The 18,834-nt window shown below is 38.1% G+C and overlaps 1 protein-coding gene and 1 long non-coding RNA gene across 3 annotated transcripts; both read right to left on the minus strand.

The window, feature by feature from the left end:
• Positions 1-1,858: 1,858 nt before the first annotated feature.
• LOC134136415 (uncharacterized) lies at positions 1,859-6,440 on the minus strand. The gene is made up of 3 exons (XR_009957503.1): positions 6,355-6,440; positions 6,123-6,221; positions 1,859-1,931 (listed from the first exon to the last, which is right to left on the minus strand). It is a non-coding gene; the product is annotated as an uncharacterized LOC134136415 (long non-coding RNA).
• Positions 6,441-8,207: 1,767 nt separating this feature from the next.
• Positions 8,208-16,334, minus strand: MRPL15 (mitochondrial ribosomal protein L15). 2 transcript variants are annotated; one of them, XM_062568224.1, is made up of 5 exons: positions 16,203-16,334; positions 13,353-13,510; positions 10,579-10,744; positions 9,948-10,071; positions 8,208-8,800 (listed from the first exon to the last, which is right to left on the minus strand). In XM_062568224.1, exons 1-5 carry the CDS (start codon positions 16,299-16,301, stop codon positions 8,463-8,465), a joined length of 885 nt encoding a protein of 294 aa, XP_062424208.1. In that variant the 5' UTR covers positions 16,302-16,334; the 3' UTR covers positions 8,208-8,462. The 2 variants fall into 2 exon arrangements, with proteins under 2 accessions (XP_062424208.1, XP_062424209.1); XM_062568225.1 differs by lacking the exon at positions 16,203-16,334 and adding an exon at positions 15,238-15,291.
• Positions 16,335-18,834: the final 2,500 nt, after the last annotated feature.

Raw genomic sequence — 18,834 nt, forward strand, 5'->3', positions numbered from 1 at the left:
AGACACGTATCAAATTCCATTGTTAGTTTTTCAAAGAAGGAAAATATTTGCATTACATTTGGGTGTAAAGTGTTGCCGTTCTCATTCCTGATGCCCAGGCGCCGCGGGGTCCCGGGGGCAGCGTCGGGCACTGCCACGGGGATGAGGATGTGACTGGGTGGGCACCAGGATCAGCCTGCCAGCGCCCTCGGGGTCCTGAAACCTGACAGAAACCTGTGAAAACTACAACAATATAAAAAGAAAAATAAGCCACAACTTTGCAGACTACTTTGCATAAAAGTGAAGTTTCATGCATAAAGCATCAGAGTATCTGAATCCCAAGCTTACAGAAACGCAATGACTGTTTCAAGGTTGATATTGCTTAGAGATTTCAATCTGCTGCCTTTGATAAAGAGATTTTTGCCTCAGGAATATGTCAGCCATGCCTCCAGAGAAACATTCCAATCACTGATGGTTAGCTGATGAAAATACAGTGGATTTTAAAATACAGAATCTTTATTTTTCTCATGGGTTAATTAGAAACATACCACGGATACAGAATCTAAGTTGCATGGAAAATGACTCAGATGTAAATAATTATCCGGAGGGAGGGAAAAAGAAAAAGAAAAAAAAAAATAAAAGGCAGCTTTTTCCATTCAGCAGCACAAGGCTGGTACAAGTTCCTAGGTATTTCATCCAGGAAGAACCAAAGTTTTCTCTCAACCACAGAAAAACACTGTGCTCTTGACTCTTCGTATAGCCAAATGCTGTGCTAGTAGCAAAGAGCTACACTGAATCAACCAGAATTTATATTTTCAACATTCAACAAACATTTGAAAGACAAAAGACCCAGTCCTGAGGGCTCCTCTTTAGGCCTACAGCTTGGGTTTCATGTGAAGCCCACTAGCGTGGGGGCAATTCAGAACATCACAGGCTGAAGTCTGATTTTTCTTACAACGAAAAATGTTGCTTTGGTTACACTGGGAAGGTTGTTTCCCCAAATTTATATGGTTACTTTTTTTTTTTTTTTTTTTTTTAAGCAAAAATCACACATAATCAGCAGTATGTTATAAGCTTGAAAATTTAGGTTAAAAAAAAAGAAAAACAGAAGCATTCTGGAACTTAGCCTTTTAGTTAGCTTTTACTCTTCATCTTTAACAGAAAATTTGCTCAGCCATAGTATTTCCATCAGGATCTGCCATGGTAAAGGAAAAGGTAGTGCTTTTCGGGTGGCAGTAGCCTTGTCAGGAGTTTTGCTTGGGAGGCAGACATCAGTAAACAGAAAATTCTACGACTCGGAGAATATCCCTCCGTGCTTAACGTTGGATTCTCTAAAGCGGGATGTGCAAAGAGAATCCAGACAGCCACGATTTTATTGAGGAAAGAAAATAAAATCAGGACCTTAAGCTGAATGTCCTGGCGATTGGCGTTGGCTGTTGCACAGCTTGCTTAGGGCAGCTGCAGGCGGCACTCCCAGGAGACTACCAGCAAAACCTTCAGGGCTCCAATGTTTAAACAAGCTTCCAAGCGACCTTAATTTAATCTTTGGAAGACTATGCTAAAAACAAAGCCCCAAAGCAATGATGGAATAAATGAGCTGTTCACTCTGAAGTTTAAATCTCCCAGATTAAAAGAGTGAATAGTCACTGAATTCAGTGAATTCCCATAGGAATAAATGCATCTGGTCACTAGGTGTCAGCCTTGTCTGCACCAGAAGAACTTCTCCCTATCCAGTGAGCAGATGCAATTCCTACACTACTAATGAGCTTAGTGGCCTTGTAAAATGGGGAGAGGAGTGAGAAGAGGATGTTGTTTGTGTGGGATGGTTGCATAATTTGTGTTGAATGGTCACTGGATAATATAATACATGTTACCTGCAGGGAAATGTTGAATGTTTCTTTCACGCTGAGGAGACTGGACACTGGAGGTCAAGTGCAGAGACTGTAGAAGATCTGAAACAATGAACCAGGGAGCCAGAGGAATAAAATCAGCAGGGCATAAGTAATGAATCAGTAACTGTTTTGCAAGGCTCACAATATTTACTGTTGGTCTTAAAACACCAGTTGTTGGAATCATGCCAATGCATGAAAATGCTGGCTCCAACTTTGTTTTAAATTTATTTCTAGCCTTCTTGGATACAGGAACAATGCATGGAAACAAGATTCCTGCAGAGCTGAAAACTAAGGACAACAAAGAAAACCTAAAGCGTATTCTTTAAATGATTTCTGGAACACTTACAGTTAATAACAGTATAGTCAGCAAAAGCAAATCAGCAATGCAGCAGAGTCTGAGCAGTGTTTGCAGCATACTAGTACATTTATGGTTTTGGAATTTCTTCCAGTGGAGACTATTATGCTTTGTTTCTCATTTTCCCGGATCTGTGAAGATTGTCTCTCTCTTTTTTTTTTTTTTTTTCCTGCTAGAGTCAACTACACTACCACAGCTGCAAATCACTGCCTGCTCACTGGGAGTTACTGCCTGTACGGATCTATTGCAATTGCAGTTTCTGGGCATGGCTTCGCTCCACTGAAAGCAACAGTTTAGGCTGGAAAAACATGCATTTTTCACAAGATGCAGCAAAAATGATTTGACTGCTTATAGCCCTCCATTTTCTGCCTAGGCTGTCTTAATAGATAGATACGCTTTTCCACAATTAATGAAGACAATATTTGATTCCCTCAGATACTGACACAGGCAGCGTGTTTACATCCTGGCTAGGGTAATTCATTTCATGATTTCCCTATAGTGAGCACCTATCTTGAATGCTGAACTTGTAAGGGTGTCTTCCAATAACAAACAAACAAACACACAGCAATAACAAAAAACAGTAAGAAAGCCACAATTAGCCCAGATATTTTGCAAGTCCTGGAAGTCAGGGAGGCAGCAATCTGATGCCAGCCAAGCTCAACATAAAACTAGTAGGATAATATTTTCACTGGAACAGTCTCAAGTCTAATGCATGGCCCATACCCAGACTGTCTGCTGTGGGGATTAGTGTGATTTACTTTGCAAAGAAAAAGGTAAATAATTGCCTACGCACAGAACAACAAACAAGGCTGTTGGGTTTCAGGGACCCAGAAATCATTGAAAATAGAAGATATGGCAAGTTAAGACCTGCAGAAGGATCAGTCTTGAATCTGTTTTATGTATAAAGATCACCATTCATCACAGCTGTTCTGCGTTGAGGACCCTGAGACACATTGGACGACTTATTCTCAGAGCACAGTGAGTGTGTTTAAATATCTTGGTCACCTTTTCTGGTAATCACAAGCACCACTTGCCAAAGCAGGCACATTAAGGGCGCTACCCTCTTCTCCCATTTTCCCTAATTTGCAAGTGCAGGTGGCTTTAATTTCCAAGGCTTGCTTTCACAGAAAATGTGTACTTTAAAGATAGCACAGATATTAGCAACTTATTAAACAGGTATCAAGAGAGTAGGCAAACAAATTTTGAATGGCAATACCATACAGAGCTGGGAGTCATCCACTGTGAGAGAGCCAGAGGCTTCTAGCTGGGGTTGCCACTGACTTCTGCATCCTGGAAAAACTGCTATGCCCTATAGCTGCACAATAACATTGATAACCTGATTGCTAGCATTTCATCTCTTGTCACAGCAGAATTTGCTCCAGCTTGGTTTTCTTAGATCAGCATGCTTATTTTCAAAGACAAATACAATCTACTATACGAAGATTCAATAGTTCCCAAAGATGAGCCAGGTTTACAGCATGTATTAGGTACTTCACACCGGTGACATGGATCCTGGAGGAGATACCCCAATCATTAACTTCAAGCAACTTTTGTCACTGAAGACAGCCCTTCATATTTAAGTTTAGATGTATAAAAACACACTATATGTTAAAATTACCTTTATAGTTAGAAGAAGCTAGACAGCAATTTATTGATTGCTTATCTGCTTCAGGATTAACCCAATCATTCTTCAGGCTCCACTGAACATACCCATCAGATTTCCACTTATTATAAAACAAGCTTTGATAACTGTCTAAATGTGAGCCATATGAATCTAGACTGGCGTTACTTTTGAAATAGAAAGTATCTCACTGCATTAAATTTATAGGGAACTGAGATTCCAACTTTTGAAGCTCTGAATCATGGCTATGTTAAAAGGAATAAAGAATGCAAGTAGAGAATCTATCCCTGTTACATATTAAGAGTGAATTTATACAAGGTACTCCACTTTGGGAGCAAACTGAACTACACTTCATCACAAGAAAGTCCATAGAGAACCAGTTTATTTTAAGTTTACACATCAGCTTATTTTCCAAAGCCAACTCGACCAGACAGCACAATCCTACCAGGATACTAGGATGAAGCTTACGGAGGTCGGAGTTCAGGTTTCCAAATGTGCCATGAGAGACTGATTTGGGCAGTGACACATCGAAATGCAAAGCATCTAACCATCAAGACTAGTATCTTGTGTACATAATTCTGAGTTAAATTCACAGGTATCCTTGTAGGAGTTTTTCTCAACTCCACATAAACTCAGAATCTATTGCTTAAAGGGTTCTCCAGATCACTGTTTGCAAGCGCCTTGGAATCTACGAGGTTAACAACTAAACAACATTGCTGTTGACATTTTTAACAACAAAAGCAACACCAGTGCAGGAAACTCAAGCCATGAAAAACCCCATCGTATAAACAGATGCAGGAATGATCAACACTTTTCCTGCTCTAGAGGCACATAAAACAACCAGATTTTCAAACTTAGAGTGGGCCAGACAGGATGACACTGTGAGAATGACTGAGCCTTGTAGTTCCCACAATTGCAACTGAAGAAGTGAGAAGAGACCTCGAAAGATGCAGATTCAACAGAAGGAACATTACCAAAGTGGTTGGAATAGATCTGAGGATAGTTTGTTCAACCGAGAAGCTTGACTGTTCTTTAGATAATGCCATATTTCTGCTGCAAAAGACCAAGATGGCCACTTGGGCTAGGAGATGAAGGAGCATAAAGATCGTAATCTTCCTCTAACTGGTAACTATACCAGACCAGGACTTTTAACTCTGTATTTTCATATACTAAAGCACAACACCATAAAGTCACATAAAACTGGTACTTACAAAGAACTATTCCGATCTGATCCCTGAGGATCAGGAAATTTTAAGAGACAAAGCTGCATATAGAATATATGGCCACTTTGGACTGACACAGCATCTGTTGTATTTCAGATGCATACAAGTAAGAACTTGTGCAACTGTTCCATATTAATACACTGTGAGAAATTTTTACAGCACTCGCTCAACTTTGCAAAGTTAAGTTTTTGCATTAATATTTTAAGATACATCAATAAAACAGAAAATAATAAATACCAATGGGAAGCTATCTTCATAATTGATCACTTTTATATGACTTCCTGGAGCACTAACATCAATTATGCTCGCATGTCAAAACAATGTTGGCACACTGCCAGCAAAGATTCAGATCAGAGCTATGAATTTATGCATCTTTCTCACTGCTTTCTTAAAATCAGTGAACAATATATTGAACTTCTGGGTGTTAAACATGAGTATGATACTATGAAATGTAATGAATGAAAAGTCAGTATCCCTTTAAAGTACCAAATTTTTTGTAGGCAAACATAAAAGGAAAGATGCATTTATGTTAATCAGCTTCAAGTCTGCAGTCAGCAACCTCTAAGTACAGTATTAATTAGCTAACACTAGTTAGTAGAGTCTATCTCATAAGAAATAAGCAATTTCTAATTATGAAGGTAGGTACCGGTTCAGAAGCCTTCCTTTTGATTGCCGCTTTGCAAATGTGATCACTTTTCTCAAAGAGCATTCAAGAATATGTTATCAATAAAAATTAACATGACTCTCAATATTTTATGGCACAAAATTCTTTTTCCTCAGCTACTTGATAATGCTTTTCCTGTTACAGCAGATCCAATTCTCTTGCTGTGAAATACACTGTTGCATACAATCCCCCCCCCATCAAAACAGGATATCCAAAGCAATTATTTATCTTATGAACATGAAAACATGGTACATATGCTTAAGTAAAGAGATTAGCCTTAGATGCCAATGCTGGCTTAGTCTTGCAAAGAGCCTGCCCATCATATAAACGACATTCCATTCAGAGGCTGTTTATTACGGATTTATTAGAAACCTTGTCAATAACTCACTTGTGCTTTTGATAATTCTGTATGCAGTTGCCAGGAGACTTGTGCTCCTCAGGAGATAAAATGAACAGGAAATCCTCTATAGCCCTTGTCACTTTTTCACTAGTAAATAAAACAAGAATTACTGTTATAAAAGGCTAGCTACTGTAAACAGAAAAACAAATATTGCATATTTTAAATACGGCAACATAGGGCCCTTTTTGCCCTCTCCAATTCTAAGAGGATAAAAGATCACCTTTATATGGTAGAATGACCGGATTTTGAGGAACGTGGCTGTTTTGGCTCCAAGGTATTTGTAGCATTATAGTATCAGAACCAGGATACAGCTGCCTTGTGACTAAGACGTCGTTCGCTGAATAAGTGCTATCCAATCACTCGACGTCACCAGACATCTGTTTCCTGTTTTCATTCTTTCTTTCACTGTTATCATTTTATCCAAGTTACCCTTTCACCTGAAAACCATTTAGAAACCTGGAATAACCAGCATGTGCACGCATGTATGTATCAAAGAAGTTGATCTGGAAAAAAAAATGCTGAAAGCAATTTCTTCATTTTAATGCAAACAGAAGGAATAGAAACAAAGTTGCCTTACCCCTTTCCCCCCTCCCCCCCAAAACACACAATGATACATAAACACTTTTGTCTTCTGGTCTTCACTAATATGACTAACTTCCTTCTTTGCTTCCAGTTAAGTAGCTTTCCTGTTGAGTACCACAACCTCCACAAAATACAATTGTGAATTGATTCATAAAAACAGAAACATTATGGCACAAATAAGGGAAGGCAATAAATACTCCTTTCCCCCCCCCTTCCCAACTCCTTCCCAAATGGAGGCAGTAGTATTGTAATAACAAAAAAAAAGTATCGCTTGTCATTTAAGTTTCCACACCAACAATCATCAGGATGCAGAACAGGATACATCTAAAGTGAGAAAGTTATTTACTCCACATTCAAGTTAACACCAGTTATATTTTTTTGGCACAAAGTAGTATTCTTAATGTGCCAAAAAAAGTGTTGTGCATCTTATAAAAATACTCTTGTTAACACCACTGAGACCAAATTCCTGCTATTCACAATCCAGTCTTACACCAGTGTTGTTTTGCTATGTTGCACCTATACTTAAATGACAAGTCAGGAGAATGTCCATTATTGACAGCGTATAACACACACTAACAGGGACAATAGAAACTGAAAAATAAATTGTCAAAAATTAGTGACATTTCATTGTTAATCTCTGGATTACAGACTATTTGCTCAGTGGGAGAATGAAAGAGCTTTGTTTTATTCTGCTTGTGCTAACAGATGGTCATATTAATTGACAAATTAGTTACAGTTGTTATATTAGAGATGCAGGAGACTGCCACTCCAAGGGTTTTCCCTACAAGATGGGACGGCTTGGCACCTACAGGAAACCGTAAGTAGCATTTCCAAGGGCATGTAAAAATTGGAAAGCAAAGTTTATTCTTGTGTTCTGATCTTCCGGTCTGTTTCCTGCATCCTGATATCCAAATTATCCCTATTTTAAAGCCAAACTCAGCTTTTATTGAAGCTGAAGTAATTATGAAGCATCTCATTAATTTGTGAGGAGTCAGATCAAGTTCTAATACATTAGTCTCTTCTCTTACCTTTCAATCTTGATCCATGGTCCCATATGTCCAGTCCTAGGCATCCAGATGAATCTTAAAATATCAATGCATAGTAATAATGTCTAACATCTTTCTCAAGGGTATTATCTGAAGAAATGAGTGCAGGACACAAAATCAAGATCTTTCAAGCTCACTTGATGGCAGTGTCAGAATTCAAAAAATATAATAGATAAACTCTTCTGTTCTACGGCATATTTATTTTTCTTTACCAAAAGAATGGATGGTCTACCTCTCAGAGGTATTCAAGATAATGTTTTGTATACTAATATTATAATACTCTGATATAATCGTAACACTAATATTAGTTCTGTACCGTCATGTCTGAGATTTTAAATTGTGGAAAAAAAATAAGTATTAGGTCAAGCTACTCTGTGGAACGCTCTTCTAAAATAAATGCAACACTAAAATACTTTGAGAAAGTAACAGGCAAATCACTGCAAGAGAAAGTGCTCAAATACACACTTTATTCATATCAGACTCTACACTGTTTCCAAAGTTAAGACTTTTCATTACATTGTGTTATGACAACAAAAAAAAATGACAGCTATATCAGTAGATTACATAAAAATTTGTTTTGTCTAGTACAACAGAAGTCAAAAAAAAAAGAAAAAAAAAAAAAAAAGAAAAACCCACTTTGTAGCCATTATTTCATACCCAGATGTTTCCTGTACACCTGCAGTTGTCTCCAACCCTGAATTCATGAGCTATAGTATTTCAGCAGCCTCTCATCAGTTGGCTTCAGGATTTTCTTGTCAGTCATGTTTACAACCCATCCTGGAGCAAGACCAAAAAAAATCTGTCTAGGATCCTTGCGCGTGCTTAACATTTGGAAGAGTTCATCCTTAGTTATGTCAGGTAAGACATAACCATATTTCTTGGCAAGTTCAAGCCTGGCTTCTGTAACCTTACATGGATCTGCCAGATACCCACGATTCCTGGCATCTGTGTAGTAACGGACTAGATCTTCAGGTGGAAGCATTCGCTTTGGAATAGGCTGGCCACGCAAAAAAAATACTACTGGCTTACATAAAATTTCTGTGTACAAGCAGAAAAAAAAAAAAAAATTAGATACTATGCTTCATAATCACTGTTTAAAAACATTAAATGAAATTTTATTTAATGAGGGTATTATTTGGCTAAATAAATTATTAATCTCACTTATGGAAAAAAACAAGTGAAAGAAGACTCTTAAGAATATTCTTGTTCAGAATGAGATACTGTTTTACAAGTTTCATTTAACCAAACAAATAATCCCATTGCTAGAAATATCAGTTAAAGCAATCTCAATGAATCATAATTTCTAGCATGTTTAGAATGCCTACTTTGGAAAGATACAATAACCTAACCTAGAAGATGCCAAGTGATTTAAAGCACTGACTTCTAGCTTAGGAACAGTATATTTGTACCACTGTTAACATAGTGATATCAATAAACGTCAAATTTACTGTTTCTGTCAGTATTTTACAAAAAGAATCAATAGCATGTGCACTTCTTTAGTCATTTGTAAGACTCTCTCTTCCTGAAGTTTTACCACAGTTGGTAAATTACATTCTAGATCCATTTAACTTCAGTATTTTGATTTTTTTTCTAATGGTTTAGAAAAAAATAACTTGCATAAACTCAAGGTAAAATATTTTGCACGCTAAAAATGTCTACCCTCTTGTCCTCTACTTCAGTCATGACAAAAACTCCATTAATGTCAATAAAAACTGCATAAATGAGTATTAGGCAGGATGCAGCCTCAAGTAAAGCAAAGCCAAATCACATTCTTCAGTGAAAGTGTTCTGAAAACAATAGCCATTTTGACTGGAATGATTCTGAGCTTCTATAAATTAGTTATTTCCTCACTTTTTATGGAAAAACATTTAAAATTAAAAATATAAACATCCACAGTGTTTTTAAATGTAATTTTTTTCTGAACTTTCTTAGGGTTATTAAAATATGTGGGAAAGTTAAAAGAGAAAATCAAAGAAATTATCCTTTATTTGTTCCTCTATTTATAGAACAAGCTAATTTGTAGAATGCAGAATGGAACTGGCTGATTGGTAAATGATTATTAATACTGTTAGGGCTAAAGAGGTGAACAGTAAAACAAAAACAACAAAAACCTTACATTTGAGGCTTTGATTTGGATCATTTAATATTCAAGAAAAATAAGACAGAAATGAAGGAAAATTCTTACCCAGACTCCTTGGATCGTAGAAGGATGTTGTAACAACACCTCCATTTTTTTCAATGGCAGCAATTGCTAATTCAGATGCCCTTTGTACTTCAATGTTTATTTTTGCTGAAAAAATATCAGCACCCTGTAAGTTTCAACACACATTAAAATGAATAATTTGAGGAACACATTTATTCTTCTCTGAAAAGTTGTAATAAATACTAACCCCTGCAAAATATTATGATTTGCCTTCTCTCTGCACCAACAAGGGTAACCAAATTCAGTCATGTGGATCAAATTTTAAAGTATTTGCCTTTCCAAAATGTCCGTAATTTCTTTCAGTACATTCTAGTCCTGTTTTGTTCCAAAATACCTGCTCAACTGCTCTGTATGTGCTTCTTTAGTATTATTTACTTTGTAAAGAGCTTTCCAAGTCTAAGACACCACCTAATTTTCTTGCTAACACATAGTGCCCTCTAGTGGATTTAATATTACAAAAAATCCAGAGCAAGTAATTTATAGATGCAAGGATGTTTCCAAAACAGAGGGAGAGAAAAGGGGAATAAAACAGCCTGGTGCAGAAGAATTCACCTGAAAACCCAATGCTTTACATTACTTAAAATAAAATAATAAACCTGTCTTGTATGCTTACTTCTTCCACCAGCTGGACACCATAATCCCTTTTGAGAGGTTGTACTGTTACACCTCTGGCATTAGTGAGCTGTGTTAAGTCAATCGGTTGTGTGGGGTCAACTCTGCCCAAATCAATCAGGTACTGCAGCCTCTGAAGGCTGAGTGGTTGATACTGACGTCTGAGGCTGGAAAAAAAGAGAAATTCAAGGTTTAAGAGGAACTAGTCAGCCAGAACACAGTGCATTTTCCATTTTCTACCTGTTCCTAAAGATACCAACTATTTTTTTCAAAATAGATCCAAACTACATTTGCATTAAATTAAACTTAGAAGCTCTAGTTACAGCCCATTATGCATTCAGTTTGTTTTTTTCTTTTCTTTCGGGAAGAAAGGGAGGAGAGGGCAGAGAGAAGAGAAGAAATAAAAGTGCCAGAATTTCTTGGCAAGTCAACAAGAATCTGAATAATTACCACCTCCAAAGGCAGTCCAGCCTGGTAGGTTCAGTGATACATTCCGAAAATTTGCCCCCTTCCCCTCCCCCCCCCAAAAAAACCCCAGACAACAAAATGACATCCCCTGCTATCCCCGCCAACAACATCACAATTTAGTCATATAATATAAACCATAGACAATCCATGCTCCTTCATGGCTTGCTTCTATCCAACAAACAAGATACACCTAAAAAGTGTTAACACTGTACCTTACATCTCAAAGGAATTAAACTGAATCAGCCTCAAAATACTTATCAAGTGAGAAAAACTTTCGGGAAGTATGCATTAACCCATATCCCAAGAAGAAACAAGAATATTTTGACAATAGCATCAGTTTCAGTAAAATCTACTTTTACATTTTATAAAATTCTAACTTTATTAAACAAACCAACCAACTCTTAAAGCAGCTTTCCAATTCTAGTTTCTACAACTACTCCATACCATTTATGTTGGTGCTCAAAACTGTCTCATATGATCATTTGATTGCTGTTATTGGAAATTTGAGTGATAGTAGAAAACGAGAAAAGAAGTTGATCTCTGTTAATGGTAAGCTGCACACAGTAAAAAAAAAAAAAAAAAAAAAACAAGCAACAGAATTGGCACTATCAGACAGCTCCTAATAGAGGAAAAGTTGAAAAAAGTAGAGAAATATTACTGTGGACAGAAAGAATATTAATAGCTGGAGACATAGTTCAGGATGCTCCCATCTTGCTACAATACTGTCTTTCAACTTAATGTATAATGTTAACTGAAAAAAAATTACTGTAGCCTGGCATTGGAATTTTGCAAACATTGGGGAAAAAAAAAAAAAAAAAAAAAACACTCTTTTTGTTACAACTTGCTGCCAGACGTGATTAAAACACAGAAGGATGCTGCTAATTTTCTGTCATCGCGGAAGCTTTGATTGCTGTTGTTAACAAACTTGTGACCACTGTTAACATAAGAAACTCAGTATCTGCATTCTACAGCATTTCCTTTCTGGGACTGCACATCCACAAGCTCTCTTCACCTCACTTCATTCACTTTTACAACAAATTAAGCAAAGAGGAGGATATCACAGTATTTGGAAATCAGTTTTGAAGTGTGATTCAAACTATGAAAGACTTGCAGAGAAAATAATGAGAACAGATCAGTAAGTTACACTGCATGCACACAGAATGGAAATGTAATAATACACAGCTATCTGCTGAAGTTATATTAACAACACGAAATCAAACTGTAACCATAGCAATTTATGAATAAATATATTAGTTCTTTCATTTTAGAACTATCTGGTTGACTATACTACATTCCAAAAGAATATCTTACTATTGCTTATTACTGTGGCAATTTCTGTTACCACTGCCTGTAACAGCAGTGTATGGGTAGAGCAGTTTTCATGACCATACCTAAAAGCAACAGAATGGTTGGTGACCCAGGTCATGCGCATGCTGATTTTAAAAACGGAAATAACTTTTTTTTAAAAAATCAAAGTATTATAACTGTCAATATACTGAAGGAAATGGTAACAATCCTGGTATGCAGATCTACAGCTGAGAAAAGTGACTTAAGAAAAGACACTTTAGAAGAATCATTAAAAAGCTGGAAGAGAGACATGGCACAAGCAAGCACAACATGAAAAGAGGACAGAAGTGCAAACAAGACAGAATGCCCAAGTAAAACAATGGTGAAAGACAACTTAACAGCTTCACCCAAAAGATCTGATATTAAAGAATTTGATGAACTAGGTGGAAAAGGTAGAGCAGAGACAAACAGAGACATCAGTTTTCTAGTGCTAAAAAAGTAGAAAACAAGAGAAAGCAGAAAACAAAGAGAAACAGAATTGTTTGGTTAGTAGCAGGTCAGAGCTTAAGGTGAAGAAGGCACAGAGAAACAACAAAATGGACTTTGAATTATACTTGCATGCCTAACACCTTCACATAAGTCCACTGAAGTCAATGGGACTGTTTTCAGTCAGGTCAATGGGGTGACCCTTGTGAAACCTGGCAGAGAAAAAAGCAAGCACATATGGAGAAGCAGTTCAGAGGGAAGAGGCACTCAGCTATAGGAGAAAGGGGAGACTGCTACACATGAAGGATTATGCAGAGAAGAGGGCACATCAGAAGAGCTGTAAAACAAGAAATCAATTGATTAAAAAAAAATCTCACAATAAATGTGTGCTTCTACTGGTAAGGCAGCTGACAATCAAAAAATACCGTCTCATTTTCAGTTAGGCCTGTTTTGTGAAATTAGATTACCAGCTTCAAGAGAAAGATAACAAAAGCAGACAATGTTTTATTTCTGAGTAAGTACGGAGAAACTTACCTATGTCCCTCATTAAATCCATATTTTGGTATGACCAAATAAAAGGGAGTTTGTCCACCCTCAAAGCCTAATCGAGGGCGATTTCCTCTTTGTCTTTGTCCTTTGTGACCTCGACCACATTTTCTGCCTCTGTATCTTCCACGACCACGTCTTTTCTCCTTCAAAACAAGCAATGATACATTCAGTCAACTACTTTGGACATTAATATTTATTAAATGTAAGATTTCAGAGATAAAAAACAATTCAGAAAAAATGCTGATGCTTGGGGGAAAGTTCAAACATAAGCTCTTTTCTAAGAGGAAAAATAGTCAGAAAATCAGTTAATGTGATTTCTGCAGAGCACAGCTTGAGGCAGGTACCACAAATATAAACACATGAATACATATTCTGATAAAAAGAATTCTACCTCATTCTATCTCTAACATCTTGCACTCTCCAAGACAGATAATTTTCCTGAATTAACTATTGATATCTCCTCCTACTTCATGAGAAAGTGGTTCAAAGTTGGAAGAAAGAAGTTTCTAAACACTAGCAATGGAAAACTCAATTATACTTCAGGGTGGAGGGAACAGAGTATGTATGCCATGGATACATATGACCCTTCATTTGATAGACTTGGACTTTCTAAAATCTACAACTATTGCAATTTCTATTGACTACAAATCAAAAGGGCAGATTCAATTTCAAAATTCAGTTCTGCTTAAATTAAGACTCTGAAATTAAGCTATTAGTTTTATGAACACCTTAAACTGGCATTGTAGCCGTAAGTAGCAGTTTAACAGCTCTCTCACATCCACCTTCTCCTTATGCAAGCAGCAACACTTGCATGGCTAAATGGTGAATAGGATCAAAGACCTAAGCCAAGGTAAATCTTTTTTTAAAAAAAGAAAGAATACATCTAGTCCAACATTTGGCATAACGAATGAGTATGCAAATATCCATACCATTACAATAGAGGCAGCAAAGCAAGGACAGAAAAGAGTGGTTGGAAGTGACAGTTATTAAAAAAAGCAGTGCCAGCTAACTTTGAACTAAACTATCAAAAATCTACTGTCTAAGATGATTTTATTCAATTACTGAAGATTTTGCAGTCCCAAGGCTCACTTTGATTCATACTTTGCTAGGGATAAGACAGACCCACAAGCTTCAGAATCCTGCTTGCTCCATCGTGCATGATACAGCTCACTGCTCAGCTCTGGGAAGCATGATCATATCTATGCATCAAACTGATGGATGCATTTGATCTCACAAAGTTTTTCCCTTTTAAGCTAACATTCACTAGAGTGTGAATACATATGAAAGGGGCAATGTCAGATGGCTATTTAGCTTCATAGCTGTACTATGTAATTTACACACTTGCTGTATCCATTCTATTCCTCAACTTCAATCAGTCATACTGGGAAACATGCAACAATGTATTTTGAATAGTACTCCTAATGCTTATCATCTAGTGTAGGCTAAGTCACAGCATAGTCACTGTTAGAGCAATAATAATTCAGATAAGTCATTATTAAAGAGACTACAGTAAGTTTCTTCACATTCTAGTTTTTTTATTCAACATTCAGATAACCAAACTCCAGGCAGCCCTAATTCTGCAAATCACTCTATGCAGTTATACTGCTGCACAGAATATTTAATAAAACTCAGTATGAAACTGATCAGTACATCATGGTACTTAGTATTATCCTGATCATTAGGGTAACACCACAAAGACAAAACAGGGTATTTTACACTTTTTACTGTGTTCGTTAGTCTTCCAAGGTTATGGAGTACTTAACGTGCACTGAAATATTAGTATAAGGGCCTGGACAGATATAAATCAGAAAGACAAATGCATTAATATGGTTGAAATATATCATCTGATATAAGATACAAGTTTACTTACATTAATTAGCATGGAGTTCAAGTGCAGTTTTATGCTAGACTAGATTATCTCTGCCACCGAAGAAAAGCCATCTTGTTCCTAACCCATACACTATGTTTCTTTATTCATAATATTTCTTGTGTGCAGTTGTGTGGCTTTGCATGGGACAGATCAGGGAACTAAACTGAATGAAAAACTAATTTTTGTCTGATTAGTTTTCAGCTGGTTTAGTACTCTGATACGACTTACCACAAAACAACCAGCACAAAACACAGAGTGGCAATGTGCACCTGAATTCAAAGGAAGGCACAGCTGGATCACCTTTTCTGGCAGTTGTTCGTGTACACCACAGATTACATGGCAACTTTAGTCAGTACAGTACACTGACAGTATTTGGTCACAAAGAGAACACGATTGCTATATTTAAGAAGCCAGTGGAGCCAACCAAAAAATTTGGCTTTATTCCAGAACTTATTTTTGTAAAGTCAAATGCTGTTAAGTTTGCTTATTTGAGGACTTGATTAATCACTAAAAGAAAGATGTCAGACTTAAAAAAAAACAAAACAAAACAAAAAAAAAAAAAAAAACACGTACGGATTCAAACAGAACGCCAACAGTTACAAGTAACACGGGAAGAAAAATGCTCATTCCTTATTTGAAGTTGCAAGTTACTTGGTAAAGCCCCGGGTGGGTGAGGTTTAGCTAGGGCCACACATCGGCCAGTGCTCTACGGGGAAGGCAGTGAGCACAGTCGCCACCAGGGAAGCGAAGGGCAGGGACGGGGCCGATGCACACGACACGGCCACCCCACACGCATCCCTGCGGCGCTGCCCCCGGGCTCCCGTGGTTTCCCCAGCGGCCTGTGCCAGCCCCGGAGCCGGCGCCACCAGGACCGGGTTTGCCCCTTGCCACGGCGGTGGAGGGTCCTGCCGTTCACCGCAAAGGAAGAGTCCCCGGGACGCATCCTTCTAGCTGCAGGCACTCACCGGTTTCTTGGAGCCTGCGCTAGGCCTTAGGTTGGCCAAGCTGACCCGGGGCAGCGACCGCAACAGCTCCAGCGCCTTGACCGCGCCATCCCCGCCCATGGCCTCCCAAGGGCGACGGTTCAGCCGCGCGCGCCGCTTTACGGCAGGGCCGTAAGCCGCGCCCGCCGCGCTTTCCCGACAGTGTCGCGCAGCCCCTCCCCGGCGGGAGTGGGGCGCGGCGGGCGCGGGGCCGCCCTGCCGCGGGGTGGGGGAGGCCGGGCCGGGCCGCGCTACAGCCGTCTGGGGCTGACCTGGCCGCGGAGCTGGGACGCTGAGAAAAACCAGCGAGGTCCAGAAAGTTACACTTTAAAATGGATCATTCTCTTGAGTGCTTCTCAGCTGCGTATGTCAGTACGTTAGGCGCCGGGCCCAACTTCCACTTCGCTTTCAGGGATCGACTCCTCTATTGCACACGCCGATCTCATCCACGTGTCTTAAAGCCAAGACTTAAAACCCTCAGGCTGCATCCTACCGAGACGGATTGGTGCTGTGCAGAACAGCGATCAAGTGCAGTGCTCTGCGTCAACCCTAAAAGCTTGAAGGGGGACCCTTAAGGCATGCCTTATTTTTAGAGGCTTTCCCTGTGGTAGTGTAGTACTCGAACACTTATTATTTTAATCTAAAAGATGGACCTATTCAATAATCATACTGCAGTTTCACTCAGTATCGTGTATTATCAGTATTGGTCTGGAAGGAAGTTATTTTCTTCTAGAGGAGATGCAGGATGTAAGCTAAACTGGGTAAACTAGAAGCTGCCACAGAATTTGCATAGCAGAAAGGATGGTATTTAGTATTAAAGTCACCTGATATTTCCCAGTATAATATTCTGCTTCAGTATCAAGGCTTTTGTTTGACCAAAACCTTTTTTCATGTTAAAGGTCTGCCTCATTTTTCACAAAAAGCCTTATTCTGAGAAAAGATTACCAAATAGCTCTGTCAGTTTACAGAATAAATAACTCAAATGGAAACTTGGAAATCATGTTACAGAAATTTGAGAGGTTCAGTATGAAATTCGTATAGCATCTTACTGCATTCAGAAAAGTAGCAATACACATTAAATGCTGCTAAGGAAAACAATCATATCTAAGTCCATTTCAGCTGCTTGGACAGGGAGAAAATACATTGTTTAAACTATGCCTTGAAAAGCTCTCATTACTTTAAGCAGAACCTTGAAATTAAATAGAAAAATACCATTTATATGACACCTCTTTCACTGTAAAGAAACAAGGCAACTTACAAGGCTTTGGAAGATTCATAATTCGGATATATTTGATGATTATTTCAGGATTTTAAAAACTAAGTTCCTTGAATTTGAGGCATTTTATTTCCTTTAAGTTAAGCTTAAGTCCCTGTCTGCAACAGGCATGCTTTGTCCCGTAGCTGAACAGGCCATTCTGCTATTGTGACTCTGGTATACCTTGGGCATTTGAAAAATACCCCTATGTTTACATGGACAGTTTTGTTTTGAAAACTCCCAAGAAGTACCTGAAAATGATTTGCATCCATAAAGTTTGGATTTCTGCAGTGACTCTGAAATACGTTAGCAACAGCAGTGAATCTGGTAAGATCATTTCAGCTATACTGATCCAAGATTTTGTTCAACGAGGAGCAGATTACTGATCTTCTGGGCTGGATATTCATCATCAGGCCACCAGCCAACCTCATGAAAGTTAAAGTTACTAAATAAAATAGTAAACAGCATAGTAGAAAGAGAAGACAGAATCTTGTTCGTGTTCCAAGGGCACATGTTACAGTGAAAGTCAGGTTATGCATACCTCAGAAGCACTTGACATAATATTAAGCTCCTGATCTTTTAGGAATCTGTACTACATTTTCATACAGTAGATTTGAATGGGGTACAATACACACAGCAATAACAAATTAGGGAGAGAAACTAAAATCCAAAGTGCTACTTGTGAAATTAACCCAATTTTGCCAGGGATCCCATGACATAATTATGTATGAATACCTCATAACAATCAGGGCAAAATTAAGTTGCATATTTAACATTACATAGTTGATACAAAAAGTTTATCCAATGTATTTTGTACAGCCATGCTGACAAAAATATTACTGGGCAAAACCTTTGTGAAAAAACATCTCTGTCTGGATGGAGCATACCAGTGGGAAGGACGTGAAAGAAATACAGCATGCTGCTATACTCCACTGCTGTTTGAGCTTCCAAAATAGCATCTATGTGAGCCAGATGCCACCCAGCAAAAAACAATGACTAGATTGATTTTCTGGGAGGAAGCATCTGACAAAGATATAGAGAAAGAAGACAATGAACAGAGTATTTCATTTTGATAGAAATGTGTTTGCCATACTTACTCAGAGCTGGTCTAAGTAGTCAGAATGGACTGGAATGATCCAGTAATTTCAATACAGAGTGCCTAAATAGGCTAATACATTTCAGGATGAATAAGAATCATTCATTCATTGGCTTTGAGCCAAGATATTTAATTCAGTGATAAAGACATCTGAAGAAGACAAATGAGCTGCACCTAACAATACTGCTTGCTGTGTTTATGCTGGAGTTCCTATTTCCCATGTTTACTATTTTATATCCATTTATTTTGTTAAGGCTTAGAAA

Source organism: Rhea pennata, chromosome 2, assembly GCF_028389875.1.
Source record: "Rhea pennata isolate bPtePen1 chromosome 2, bPtePen1.pri, whole genome shotgun sequence".
Taxonomy (NCBI): domain Eukaryota; kingdom Metazoa; phylum Chordata; class Aves; order Rheiformes; family Rheidae; genus Rhea; species Rhea pennata.